Source organism: Ranitomeya variabilis, chromosome 2, assembly GCF_051348905.1.
Source record: "Ranitomeya variabilis isolate aRanVar5 chromosome 2, aRanVar5.hap1, whole genome shotgun sequence".
Taxonomy (NCBI): Eukaryota; Metazoa; Chordata; class Amphibia; order Anura; family Dendrobatidae; genus Ranitomeya; species Ranitomeya variabilis.
In genome coordinates this window covers 258,359,322-258,374,060 of record NC_135233.1, presented here as the reverse complement: position 1 = coordinate 258,374,060, position 14,739 = coordinate 258,359,322, and the positions used below count along the sequence as shown (strand labels likewise).

At 46.7% G+C, this 14,739-nt stretch overlaps 1 protein-coding gene across 7 annotated transcripts in view; it reads right to left on the bottom strand.

The window, feature by feature from the left end:
• RXRA (retinoid X receptor alpha) overlaps positions 1-14,739 on the bottom strand; it is a 293,199-nt gene that overhangs the window by 45,719 nt on the left and 232,741 nt on the right. For 4 of the 7 annotated variants that reach the window (XM_077284768.1, XM_077284767.1, XM_077284770.1 and 1 more), the window contains 2 exons: positions 9,461-9,640; positions 8,761-8,868 (listed from right to left, as the gene is read on the bottom strand). In XM_077284768.1, coding sequence (XP_077140883.1) covers positions 8,761-8,868; positions 9,461-9,640 — 288 coding nt within the window. The remainder of the gene's footprint in view (positions 1-8,760; positions 8,869-9,460; positions 9,641-14,739) is intronic. The other 3 variants (XM_077284771.1, XM_077284772.1, XM_077284774.1) reach the window with 1 other exon arrangement.

Genomic DNA, 14,739 nt, shown 5'->3' with positions numbered 1-14,739 from the left:
GGGGATTGTATAGAAACAGCGTAAGAGCAGCACTGTTACAGGGATAACGCGGGGAGATCACATTACGGCCGCAATAGAGCGCATCATTGTATGTCCATCAGGAGGAGATGGCACACATTCCTGACCGCTGCACTACTGACCGTGCAGGTGACATCGCACTGTAACACCATACTCCACATAAGATCAACACGTAAAGATCATGACCCGACTGCTGTCACACAATCACAGGCTCTGTGAAGCCATTGTTATAGAAGACAGGTGTATGTGTTGTTCCACGTAGAGAGAATGGTCGCCTGAGCAGTTCTCCTGACATTTCCCTGCAGATCAGGAATGTTTATCAGCAGCTACAAGTCAGGCACCTACCGTCACCCCATGTGCCATCAGGAAAAGGGCCGGGTCTTGGCCAGATTTGTGGGACTTTTCTTTTTTTACCCCCTTAACATCGTGAGCCGCAGGGATTACCAAGTAAAGGTTGAGAATGAATAATTTGGATGGCCCTCTTATACCCCATACTCCAGCGGTTTTCTGCTGGGGGATTGCGGCACTTTTATGTTGAAGTTCCTTCCTCTGAAGTAATTGCCTTTTAATCCTCCTTTCACACATGTGACTTGGATAAAAAACAACTGTTGTGTTTCAGCTTCAAGAGCGCGTGACTGCGATGCGGCCCCCTGCAAGCACCTTCACGAGCCAAAGCCAGAAACCCATCAGTTCCCATCATTACTTCTCCATCCTGCGGGTAAATATCTGATTGCTTCAAGGAGAAAGAAGAGTATGAACCAGTGCTATTTCTGGTTAAGCTGTGCCCAGAGACCTCTCCGGCCACTTCATATTAAACTTCACCATGCACAGCAGCAGTTTGTGCTTCACAGCTGCTCTTCGTGCACTATTCCAGACATCCTAGTGTCACTGCCCCCTGCAAGCTAAAATCTACTAGTGCTATATAAAGAAAGATTAATATTATAGCTAAGGGTTGTACAGGACTCAGACCCCCACTGTTCTGATGGTGATGGCCTGACACCCCATGGATCTTCTGTTTGCAGCTGTAGCTGGGAAACTATAGCGCTATACACAGTGTAGTGGCTGTTCTCGGGTACTCAGCTCCTGCTATATCTAAATCCCGCCACTAATAGTTATATCCTGGACGACATATATACTAGAATAATCACATATACTTTGACACGGCCCAATGTTATAAGTTAAAAGGGTTGCTGCATTTATTATGGCAAAACATCAGAAATTTTGGACAGCCATGGGATTGCTGCAGCTAATCCCTGATGCATCCCACAATGATTGACTGCAGCTCTCATCCAGTCCAAAAGAGGAAGCTCAGAGTTTGGTGGAGGAACAAGGCAAGGGTGCAAGACGATTGGTGGGAGGAGTTGGGTGTATAACATTAAGGTCAATAAATTCACTTATGTTGGGTTTACATGTGTCAACGGAATCATTTGACGACCGCCAATTGGCTACATGCACATTAACTGTCAGCTGTCTAATGGCCATTTAGACAGGCCAGCCACAAATCAATGTACACAGAACGATTATATTATCGGCAGCACATCTACTAATTACATAGAGCAAGGCACTGCCGAGAAGGATAATTTCTAAGCCGGCTTAAGAGAAATCATCGCACACCACCATTGAGCGCTTTGGTGTTTCCTGGACTACTTAGATGAGCCTATAGTCAGGAACACTCAGTCCCCAAGTATCGGCCAGCCCAAATGCTTCACGACACTAGGATCTCCAGATCGTGTGCAGTTCTGTGTACAGTCTTTTGGCCGCTGCTTCCACAGTCTCTATATATGATAATCTCCTGTCCGTACACCCCTGGTCCGTTGATACATCGGTGAGGATAATACGGCCATTGTGACATACCCTGTGTGCAGTATGACAATATCAGTGACTGGTTGCATTGTGGAGTCTCCTCAAAGCAGAGAAAAAGGCAGAAAATCCCAGCCTGACAAACTCCCTGTAACCAGGTCAGGTTTATATCCAGACCTCCCAAGACGGCTGCAGGGAGCCTGGGAAAGGGCTTCTCGCTGCAGCTTCCTGCTTGTTCTAGCTTACTTGTTTATATCACACAGCAAAACAGCAGGACCCTGAGCTTACATGGGGCTGCTCACTGCTGAGCTGACCTCACGGTCATATATACAGTAACTTCTGCTTCACACCCTGCCAATGTGCTAAGAGAAAGGCGAGCTGTCAGAAGGCGCTACAGCCATCTTATCCCAGACCCCAAACATTTCTCATGCTGCACCTGTACTTTACAATCCTTTACCTAACTAATAAGCTCTAGCATATGGCCAGGGCGTGACATTGTTATATCTTATGAGTGGTCGGTGGGGACACAATAGCGCCCCCCGGCAATGACACAGAATTTATACTGCATCATCGCAGTGGCTATATGACCAGTGAACGGCTTACTTGTGATCGTTTAATAGCCTGTTTAGACAGGCCGACCGCATGCCCATTTTGCACAGAGCTCAATAATAATAATTTTATTACAGGTAATAGTTTCTTCTGTTTGTATAGGCTGTAATTGTTATCGGCAGCACATACTGGATACTCTGGACGATGTGCTGCCGAGAACGATGATTTTTAAATGAAGCTTAAAATTCATGAACCCCAAAAACGAGTGTTTTTCTAGTTTGTTGGGTAATTTCAATCGTCGGCCTGTTTATCGGCAATCTGTGCTCTTAGAAATGCTTGTTCATGATAATGCAAGTTACGTGTAACTGTGTCTTACCTGTCGTCTAAGGATCAACAACCTGCATGACTCCAACTGTTGTGAGACTACAACTCCCAGCATGCCCTTACAGCCGGCTGACTCGCAACAGCTGGTGTTTTGAAGGTTGAAGACGCCTTTTCTAGTCTATAGGAGCCAATTCAGTAGTTCACGATTCGCACACATGCAGATATATTTATCCCAAAACCTCCTCCTCACCTAACTCTGCTGCTGCCCTAAGAGCCCCACTCTTGAAATCCTGCAGGTCACGTGTCACTGTCATTAGATCGTTAGCTCTTGAGGTCAGAGCCTTTCTTTCCCAACTCATAAGAAGATATTAAGGAGGAATCGATCAGCCGAGGACCCCACGCTGCATCTCGATGCATTAGTATCTCGAGTTACTAAGAAGCATCATTCACACAGGACACAGGGAAATTCTGGATGTCTCCTGCCACTTTCCCCTGTTAATTGCTGTGGGACGGAAGCTAAATTATGTGTTAAAGAGACAATAAATCCTTCTGGTAAACTGCTCCAGCAGCTGCGCTGTCTTGTGTAATGACAACACTGTGTCAATAGAAAGATAAAGGGCAGATTTATGACTGCCGCATCCTTCCCTGTGGATCCGGAGCAAAGCTTCTAGAGATTCTCGCTGCTCCAGATAAAGGGCTGAAGACTGAAAACTTCAAACCATGCAGAATAGCAGGCTTAAACGATTACCGGAGGATTCCTCCTCGGAATCACGATTTAGGAAAACCATCACTCAGTTGTTCTGTAGGTAATGGATTAATTGACCTGTACTGGGGTCACAAGGGTTATGTATAGAGGCAGAACTATAGGACTAGATACTTTATAATCATCAGATGCATATAACATGCACCTCCTCCAGAAGCTTCGATTTAGACCCCTTACAATCAGAGTATGTAATAAATGCTGTTTGATAATGGGAGCAATGACTCTCCCTCAAATATATCCTGCCAAATAAACTTTGTCATTGATTAGTTTATAGCAGCAAACGACTTGAGATAACAATTGCGGGCCCTGTACTAAGAGATGACTATTGCGGGCCCTGTACTAAGATAACTATTGCGGGCCCTGTACTAAGAGATAACTATTGCGGGCCCTGTACTAAGAGATAACTATTGCGGGCCCTGTACTAAGAGATAACGATTGCGGGCCCTGTACTAAGATAACTATTGCGGGCCCTGTACTAAGAGATAACTATTGCGGGCCCTGTACTAAGAGATAACTATTGCGGGCCCTGTACTAAGATAACTATTGCGGGCCCTGTACTAAGAGATAACTATTGCGGGCCCTGTACTAAGAGATAACGATTGCGGGCCCTGTACTAAGAGATAACTATTGCGGGCCCTGTACTAAGAGATAACTATTGCGGGCCCTGTACTAAGATAACTATTGCGGGCCCTGTACTAAGAGATAACTATTGCGGGCCCTGTACTAAGAGATAACTATTGCGGGCCCTGTACTAAGAGATAACGATTGCGGGCCCTGTACTAAGAGATAACTATTGCGGGCCCTGTACTAAGAGATAACTATTGCGGGCCCTGTACTAAGAGATAACTATTGCGGGCCCTGTACTAAGATAACTATTGCGGGCCCTGTACTAAGATAACTATTGCGGGCCCTGTACTAAGAGATAACTATTGCGGGCCCTGTACTAAGAGATGACTATTGCGGGCCCTGTACTAAGAGATAACGATTGCGGGCCCTGTACTAAGAGATAACTATTGCGGGCCCTGTACTAAGAGATGACTATTGCGGGCCCTGTACTAAGAGATAACTATTGCGGGCCCTGTACTAAGAGATGACTATTGCGGGCCCTGTACTAAGAGATAACTATTGCGGGCCCTGTACTAAGAGATAACTATTGCGGGCCCTGTACTAAGAGATGACTATTGCGGGCCCTGTACTAAGAGATAACTATTGCGGGCCCTGTACTAAGAGATAACTATTGCGGGCCCTGTACTAAGAGATAACGATTGCGGGCCCTGTACTAAGAGATAACTATTGCGGGCCCTGTACTAAGAGATGACTATTGCGGGCCCTGTACTAAGAGATAACGATTGCGGGCCCTGTACTAAGAGATAACTATTGCGGGCCCTGTACTAAGAGATGACTATTGCGGGCCCTGTACTAAGAGATAACTATTGCGGGCCCTGTACTAAGAGATAACGATTGCGGGCCCTGTACTAAGAGATAACTATTGCGGGCCCTGTACTAAGAGATAACGATTGCGGGCCCTGTACTAAGAGATAACTATTGCGGGCCCTGTACTAAGAGATAACTATTGCGGGCCCTGTACTAAGAGATAACTATTGCGGGCCCTGTACTAAGAGATAACTATTGCGGGCCCTGTACTAAGAGATAACTATTGCGGGCCCTGTACTAAGAGATAACTATTGCGGGCCCTGTACTAAGAGATAACTATTGCGGGCCCTGTACTAAGAGATAACTATTGCGGGCCCTGTACTAAGAGATAACTATTGCGGGCCCTGTACTAAGATAACTATTGCGGGCCCTGTACTAAGATAACTATTGCGGGCCCTGTACTAAGAGATAACTATTGCGGGCCCTGTACTAAGAGATGACTATTGCGGGCCCTGTACTAAGAGATAACGATTGCGGGCCCTGTACTAAGAGATAACTATTGCGGGCCCTGTACTAAGAGATGACTATTGCGGGCCCTGTACTAAGAGATAACTATTGCGGGCCCTGTACTAAGAGATAACGATTGCGGGCCCTGTACTAAGAGATAACTATTGCGGGCCCTGTACTAAGAGATAACGATTGCGGGCCCTGTACTAAGAGATAACTATTGCGGGCCCTGTACTAAGAGATGACTATTGCGGGCCCTGTACTAAGAGATAACGATTGCGGGCCCTGTACTAAGAGATAACTATTGCGGGCCCTGTACTAAGAGATAACTATTGCGGGCCCTGTACTAAGAGATAACTATTGCGGGCCCTGTACTAAGAGATAACTATTGCGGGCCCTGTACTAAGAGATAACTATTGCGGGCCCTGTACTAAGAGATAACTATTGCGGGCCCTGTACTAATTCCTCACATCATTCTCTCCTTGATTCAGAATCGCAGCCGGAGTCCGGAGCGTCATTCAATTATTGCTGCACAGTCCGCAGTGTAGCACGATGTGCGCAATATCGATCCGGGTAATCTCGCGTTCTCCATGTAGGTCTCATTTACAGATCATTTTGTCCCTACAATGATAATGGAGTTTTGTTTTGCGTCTCAGACAGGAGTAGATGCGCCGAGGGCAACAAAAATATGTCTATCTGACAGAAATGGGCGATTTTCTGCAAGTGGCGGCTGCGTTCTGGCCAAAATACAATTTGTACATCTTTGTTTCTCATATTCGGAGCCTCCGTTCACCGGCCCTGGGGAATGAAGCGCTTTATTGCTCTATTGCATGTGTCTGGTAAATCATTATATAGTGGCAGCCGAGTCCGCACCAGCCTGACAGACTACGGCGACTTGTGGCATCTGGCATGTAGGTTGGTTGTCACTCTCCTGACTACATGGATACATTAAACATATAGGGCCTGACTGATTAAGGCTATGTGCACACGTAGGAAATGTGGTGCAGAATTTTCTGCACTAAATATGCATCTCCTGGCAGAATCCGCAGGTGCATTTTTTATGCGTTTTTAATGTGTTTGTTGTGCAGTTTTTGTGCAGATTTTACCACTGCAGATTTCTATTAATGGAGGGGTGCAGAAACGCTGCAGAAACGCACAAAAGAAGTGACATGCACTTCTTTGAAATCTGCAGCGTTTCTGCGCAGATTTTTCTGCACCATGTGCATAGTTTTTTTTTTTCACATTGATTTACATTGTACTGTAAATCACAGTGCAGATCTGCACCAGTTCTGCACTAAATCTGCATCGTGTGCACATACCCCAAGACTGGTGAAGAGTACGTCAGCCCTAATACAGGGAGCGATATGCGGCTAATTTATTAGGAAGCACTCAGCACTTAGTGAATTGGGTACATCTTACAGCAGTCGTGCGCCTCCGCCAAGAATGTTACTGGGACTGAAGAACATTACTGGTGAAATTTACACCAGTGGCATAAACTTTCATGAATTCAGATGGGCAAAGCAGACTGGGATCACCACCACCAGATACGGATGATGGAGGCGACGGACAGTCTCTGATGATGCAGGCGGCCACCAGATACTGATGATAGAGGCGATGGATCGTCACCAGATATTGCTGATTGAGGCGACGGACGGTCACAAGATACTGATGAAGGAGGCGACGGGCGGTCACCAGATACTGATGATGGAGGCGACGGGCGGACACCAGATACTGATGATGGAGGCAACAAACGGTCACCAGATACTGATGATGGGGGCAATGGACCGTCACCAGATACTGATGATAGAGGCGATGGACCGTCACCAGATACTGATGATTGAGGCAACGGACGGTCACCAAATACTGATGATGGAGGCACCGGACGGTCACCAGATACTGATGATGGAGGCGACGGACCGTCACCAGATACTGATGATAGAGGCGATGGACCGTCACCAGATACTGATGATAGAGGCTATGGACCGTCACCAGATACTGATGATGGAGACGATGGACCGTCACCAGATACTGATGATTTAGACGATGGACCGTCACCAGATACTGATGATGGAGGCGATGGACTGTCACCAGATACTGATGATGGAGGCGATGGACTGTCACAGATACTGATGATAGAGGCGATGGACCGTCACCAGATATTGATGATGGAGACGATGGACCGTCACCAGATACTGATGATGGAGGCGATGGACCGTCACCAGATACTGATGATGGAGGTGATGGACCGTCACCAGATACTGATGATGGAGGCAACAGACGGCCACTCAGATACTGATGATGGAGGCGATGGAGTGTCACCAGATACTGATGATGGAGGCAACAGGCGGCCACTCAGCTAATGATGATGGGGACCACGGACGGTAACCAGATACTGATGATGGAGGCGACAGACGGCTACCAAATACTTAGGATGGAGGCAACGCATGGTTACCAGATACTGACGATGGAGGTGACAGGCGGCTACCAAATACTGACATTGGAGACTACGGATGGCTACCAGATACTGATGATGGAGACTACGGACGCCCACCAGATACTGACGATGGAGACTACGGACAGCCACTAGATACTGATGATGGAGGCAACAGTTAATCACCAAATCCTGAAGACGGAGGCAACGGACGGTCACAGATACAGATGATGGAGGTGACAGGTGGTCACCAGATACTGATGGAATTTATATTTCTCTTTTCCTCAGTCACTTTGCACTTTGTTCATTGATAACATTAACATATTAACATAATATTTGGACGCTTCTTGCTCTGCAGCATACTTTCCAGCATCTGTCCAATACTTTTGCACAGTCTTGTGTATGTTAAATACACGCACGTATCCAGTGTATGTATGACACCAGTATATTGAGCCAGAGTGCATTTCTTTTTAAAACCACACATCTACACGTGAACGCCTTGCAGCCCTCATCTGGCTCCAGGATAGCATGGCACTTGGCTGGCCATCATCTCTACAAGGGTTTCCCCCTATTGTAAAATATCACAAACAGACTTGATGTCAGTGAGATAATTTACTGGAGGATTGGAGATTTCCCCAGCATTAGTGATTGAATGGGGTATACCTAGCCCCCGCCTGACCACAATGACACAATTTGTATGTCTAGTATTAAAAATTCTGTGTCTCAGGCTGCAAACCAGTAACACTGGAGGCGGCAGCAGTAGGTTACAGGGACACGAGGCCAGTAATAACAACACAAAAGTTACAGGGAGGAGGTCTCTCTCAGATCGCTACTATTTTACTAGTCGTCTGATTGCAGACTACAGGGGGGCCGCCAGTGATATACTCATGCAGGTAAATACGGAGATATAATCTAACCCTCACCCTGAAATTGACATAGTGTCGGGGTGCCTGGCATCACAAGTGTAGCAAGTTAGATAGGTATAGATTATCACCTGATGGGTGGTCAAGATAAGAGCCTCGTGGTGGATGGAGCGGCTGATCTAAATTTCCCTCATTCCTTATCACAAACTTCTTACCGGCAGCCGTCCAGCTGCCTAAAACTACACAAACATTTACAGAGAATTAATGTCAATATGCACAAGAGCTTACATTTCACTATATACAACATTTATTAACAAGAGCCAAAAGCCTGCACTGACTGCGGTCGGAAGAAGATCCGCCGAGTGCTAGGAGTAGCCGAGTGGTGGCAGCCCGTGCTGACAGAGCAGGCAACCATAGATATGACATATAAATATATATATATATACTCTCCTCTTCACACAACCAAATAGTCCACTCAGCTTTTCCATAGTTATATCTGTTACTGGGAAAGCTGGGTAACACCCCAGATCGGATATCATCCAACTAGTAAGTTCCTAGATGGAAAATCCACCATTGTGCCTAAACTACTGAGTCTGGAGGCAAAATAGTCACCAAGCTTTCTAATAATCAGATATAACAGACACTAAAACAGTGAATATTAGTACTAGTTTTATTTTAGCATTTCTAATAAATGTTTGCATTAGAACAGCAAAGTCCAGCTTGTTAATATCCTAATTGTGTGGTTTAATTAGCTTAGAGCTAAGACCCCAAAAGAAGAGCAAATACTGGGGGTCCCTGGAGAGGAAACAGGTCCAACATACTGGCTCTTACCTTCTCGCTTCATCCCCATAGCAAGACACTTCTGATAACGACAATACTGACAGCGGTTCCTCTGTCGCTTGTCAATCAGACAGTCCTTGTTATCTCTGCAGGTGTAAGTCAGGTCCTTCCGAACTGTCCTCTTGAAAAATCCCTTACATCCTTCACAGCTGTACACGCCATAGTGTTTACCTGCGAGACATCGATGGACGGTGTTATAGTTACGCTGACATGAAGATGCAACCAGAAAGTAGCAGGGTTCATATTAATAATTGACTTTTCTTTTAAATCATTTCTACAAAATAAGGAAGAATCATACAGTAGAAAGAATAATAATGCCGCCTTTCCATCACTAGAGATCAGCGGTGACATCACTTAGAATGCCGCCTATCCATCACTAGAGATCAGCGGTGACATCACTGAGAATGCCTCCTATCCATCACCTGAGATCAACGGTGACATCACTGAGAATGCCTCCTATCCATCACTAGAGATCAACGGTGACATCACTGAGAATGCCTCCTATCCATCACTAGAGATCAACGGTGACATCACTGAGAATGCCTCCTATCCATCACTAGAGATCAGCGGTGACATCACTGAGAATGCCTCCTATCCATCACTAGAGATCAGCGATCACATCACTGAGAATGCCTCCTATCCATCACTAGAGATCAGCGGTGACATCACTGAGAATGCCTCCTATCCATCACTAGAGATCAGCGATCACATCACTGAGAATGCCTCCTATCCATCACTAGAGATCAGCGGTGACATCACAGAGAATGCCTCCTATCCATCACTAGAGATCAGCGGTGACATCACTGAGAATGCCGCCTATCCATCACTAGAGATCAGCGGTGACATCACTGAGAATGCCTCCTATCCATCACTAGAGATCAGCGGTGACATCACTGAGAATGCCGACTATCCATCACTAGAGATCTGCAGTGACATCACTGAGAATGCCGCCTATCCATCACTAGAGATCAGCGATCACATCACTGAGAATGCCTCCTATCCATCACTAGAGATCAGCGGTGACATCACTGAGAATGCCGACTATCCATCACTAGAGATCAGCGGTGACATCACTGAGAATGCCTCCTATCCATCACTAGAGATCAGCGGTGACATCACTGAGAATGCCTCCTATCCATCACTAGAGATCAGCGGTGACATCACTGAGAATGCCGACTATCCATCACTAGAGATCAGCGGTGACATCACTGAGAATGCCGCCTATCCATCACTAGAGATCAGCGATCACATCACTGAGAATGCCTCCTATCCATCACTAGAGATCAGCGGTGACATCGCTGAGAGTGCCTCCTATCCATCACTAGAGATCAGCGGTGACATCACTGAGAATGCCTCCTATCCATCACTAGAGATCTGCAGTGACATCACTGAGAATGCCTCCTATCCATCACTAGAGATCAGCGATCACATCACTGAGAATGCCTCCTATCCATCACTAGAGATAAGCGGTGACATCACTGAGAATGCCGACTATCCATCACTAGAGATCAGCGGTGACATCACTGAGAATGCCTCCTATCCATCACTAGAGATCAGCGGTGACATCACTGAGAATGCCTCCTATCCATCACTAGAGATCAGCGGTGACATCACTGAGAATGCTTCCTATCCATCACTAGAGATCAGCGGTGACATCACTGAGAATACCTCCTATCCATCACTAGAGATCAACGGTGACATCACTGAGAATGCCTCCTATCCATCACTAGAGATCAGCGGTGACATCACTGAGAATGCCGCCTATCCATCACTAGAGATCAACGGTGACATCACTGAGAATGCCTCCTATCCATCACTAGAGATCAGCGGTGACATCAATGAGAATGCTTCCTATCCATCACTAGAGATCAACGGTGACATCACTGAGAATGCCTCCTATCCATCACTAGAGATCAGCGGTGACATCACTGAGAATGCCGCCTATCCATCACTAGAGATCAGCGGTGACATCACTGAGAATGCCTCTTATCCATCACTAGAGATCAGTGGTGACATCACTGAGAATACCTCCTATCCATCACTAGAGATCAGCGGTGACATCACTGAGAATGCCTCCTATCCATTACTAGAGATCAGCGGTGACATCACTGAGAATGCCTCCTATCCATCACTAGAGATCAGCGGTGACATCACTGAGAAGCCTCCTATCCATCACTAGAGATCAGCGGTGACATCACTGAGAAAGCCTCCTGTCCATCACCTGAGATCAACGGTGACATCACTGAGAATGCCTCTTATCCATCACTAGAGATCAGCGGTGACATCACTGAGAATGCCTCCTATCCATCACTAGAGATCAGCGGTGACATCACTGAGAATGCCTCCTATCCATCACTAGAGATCAGCGGTGACATCACTGAGAATGCCTCCTATCCATCACTAGAGATCGTCTGACATCACTGAGAATGCCTCCTATCCATCACTACAGATCAGCGGTGACATCACTGAGAATGCAACCTATCCATCACTAGAGATCAGCGGTGACATCATTGAGAATGCCTCCTATCCATCACTAGAGATTAGAGGTGACATCATTGAGAATGAAGCCTATCCATCATTAGAGATCAGCGGTGACATCACTGAGAATGCCGCCTATCCATCACTAGAGATCAGCGGTGACATCACTGAGAATGTCGCCTATTCATCACTAGAGATCAGCAGTGACATCGCTGAGAATGCTTCCTATCCATCACTAGAGATCAGCGGTGACATCACAGAGAATGCCGCCTATCCATCACTAGAGATCAGCGATGACATCACTGAGAATGCCGCCTATCCAACACTAGAGATCAGCGGTGACATCACTGAGAATGCCTCCTATCCATCACTAGAGATCAGTGGTGACATCACTGAGAATGCCTCCTATCCATCACTAGAGATCAGCGGTGACATCACTGAGAATGCCTCCTATCCATCACTAGAGATCAGTGGTGACATCACTGAGAATGCCGCCTATCCATCACTAGAGATCGTCTGACATCACTGAGAATGCCTCCTATCCATCACTAGAGATCAGCGGTGACATCACTGAGAATGCCTCCTATCCATCACTAGAGATCAGCGGTGACATCACTGAGAATGCCTCCTATCCATCACTAGAGATTAGCGGTGACATCACTGAGAAGCCTCCTATCCATCACTAGAGATCAGCGGTGACATCACTGAGAATGCCACCTATCCATCACTAGAGATCAACGGTGACATCACTGAGAATGCCTCCTATCCATCACTAGAGATCAGCGGTGACATCACCGAGAATGCCTCCTATCCATCACTAGAGATCAGCGGTGACATCACTGAGAAGCCTCCTATCCATCACTAGAGATCAGCGGTGACATCACGGAGAATGCCACCTATCCATCACTAGAGATCAGCGGAGACATCACTGAGAATGCCTCCTATCCATCACCTGAGATCAACGGTGACATCACTGAGAATGCCTCCTATCCATCACTAGAGATCAGCGGTGACATCACTGAGAATGCCGCCTATCCATCACTAGAGATCGTCTGACATCACTGAGAATGCCTCCTATCCATCACTACAGATCAGCGGTGACATCACTGAGAATGCAACCTATCCATCACTAGAGATCAGCGGTGACATCATTGAGAATGCCTCCTATCCATCACTAGAGATTAGAGGTGACATCATTGAGAATGAAGCCTATCCATCATTAGAGATCAGCGGTGACATCACTGAGAATGCCGCCTATCCATCACTAGAGATCAGCGGTGACATCACTGAGAATGTCGCCTATTCATCACTAGAGATCAGCAGTGACATCGCTGAGAATGCTTCCTATCCATCAGTAGAGATCAGCGGTGACATCACAGAGAATGCCGCCTATCCATCACTAGAGATCAGCGATGACATCACTGAGAATGCCGCCTATCCAACACTAGAGATCAGCGGTGACATCACTGAGAATGCCTCCTATCCATCACTAGAGATCAGTGGTGACATCACTGAGAATGCCTCCTATCCATCACTAGAGATCAGCGGTGACATCACTGAGAATGCCTCCTATCCATCACTAGAGATCAGTGGTGACATCACTGAGAATGCCGCCTATCCATCACTAGAGATCGTCTGACATCACTGAGAATGCCTCCTATCCATCACTAGAGATCAGCGGTGACATCACTGAGAATGCCTCCTATCCATCACTAGAGATCAGCGGTGACATCACTGAGAATGCCTCCTATCCATCACTAGAGATCAGCGGTGACATCACTGAGAAGCCTCCTATCCATCACTAGAGATCAGCGGTGACATCACTGAGAATGCCACCTATCCATCACTAGAGATCAACGGTGACATCACTGAGAATGCCTCCTATCCATCACTAGAGATCAGCGGTGACATCACTGAGAATGCCTCCTATCCATCACTAGAGATCAGCGGTGACATCACCGAGAATGCCTCCTATCCATCACTAGAGATCAGCGGTGACATCACTGAGAAGCCTCCTATCCATCACTAGAGATCAGCGGTGACATCACGGAGAATGCCACCTATCCATCACTAGAGATCAGCGGAGACATCACTGAGAATGCCTCCTATCCATCACCTGAGATCAACGGTGACATCACTGAGAATGCCTCCTATCCATCACTAGAGATCAGCGGTGACATCACTGAGAATGCCGCCTATCCATCACTAGAGATCGTCTGACATCACTGAGAATGCCTCCTATCCATCACTACAGATCAGCGGTGACATCACTGAGAATGCAACCTATCCATCACTAGAGATCAGCGGTGACATCATTGAGAATGCCTCCTATCCATCACTAGTGATTAGAGGTGACATCATTGAGAATGAAGACTATCCATCATTAGAGATCAGCGGTGACATCACTGAGAATGCCGCCTATCCATCACTAGAGATCAGCGGTGACATCACTGAGAATGTCGCCTATTCATCACTAGAGATCAGCAGTGACATAGCTGAGAATGCCTCCTATCCATCACTAGAGATCAGCGGTGACATCACAGAGAATGCCGCCTATCCATCACTAGAGATCAGCGATGACATCACTGAGAATGCCGCCTATCCAACACTAGAGATCAGCGGTGACATCACTGAGAATGCCTCCTATCCATCACTAGAGATCAGCGGTGACATCACTGAGAATGCCTCCTATCCATCACTAGAGATCAGCGGTGACATCACTGAGAATGCCGCCTATCCAACACTAGAGATCAGCGGTGACATAACTGAGAATGCCGCCTATCCAACACTAG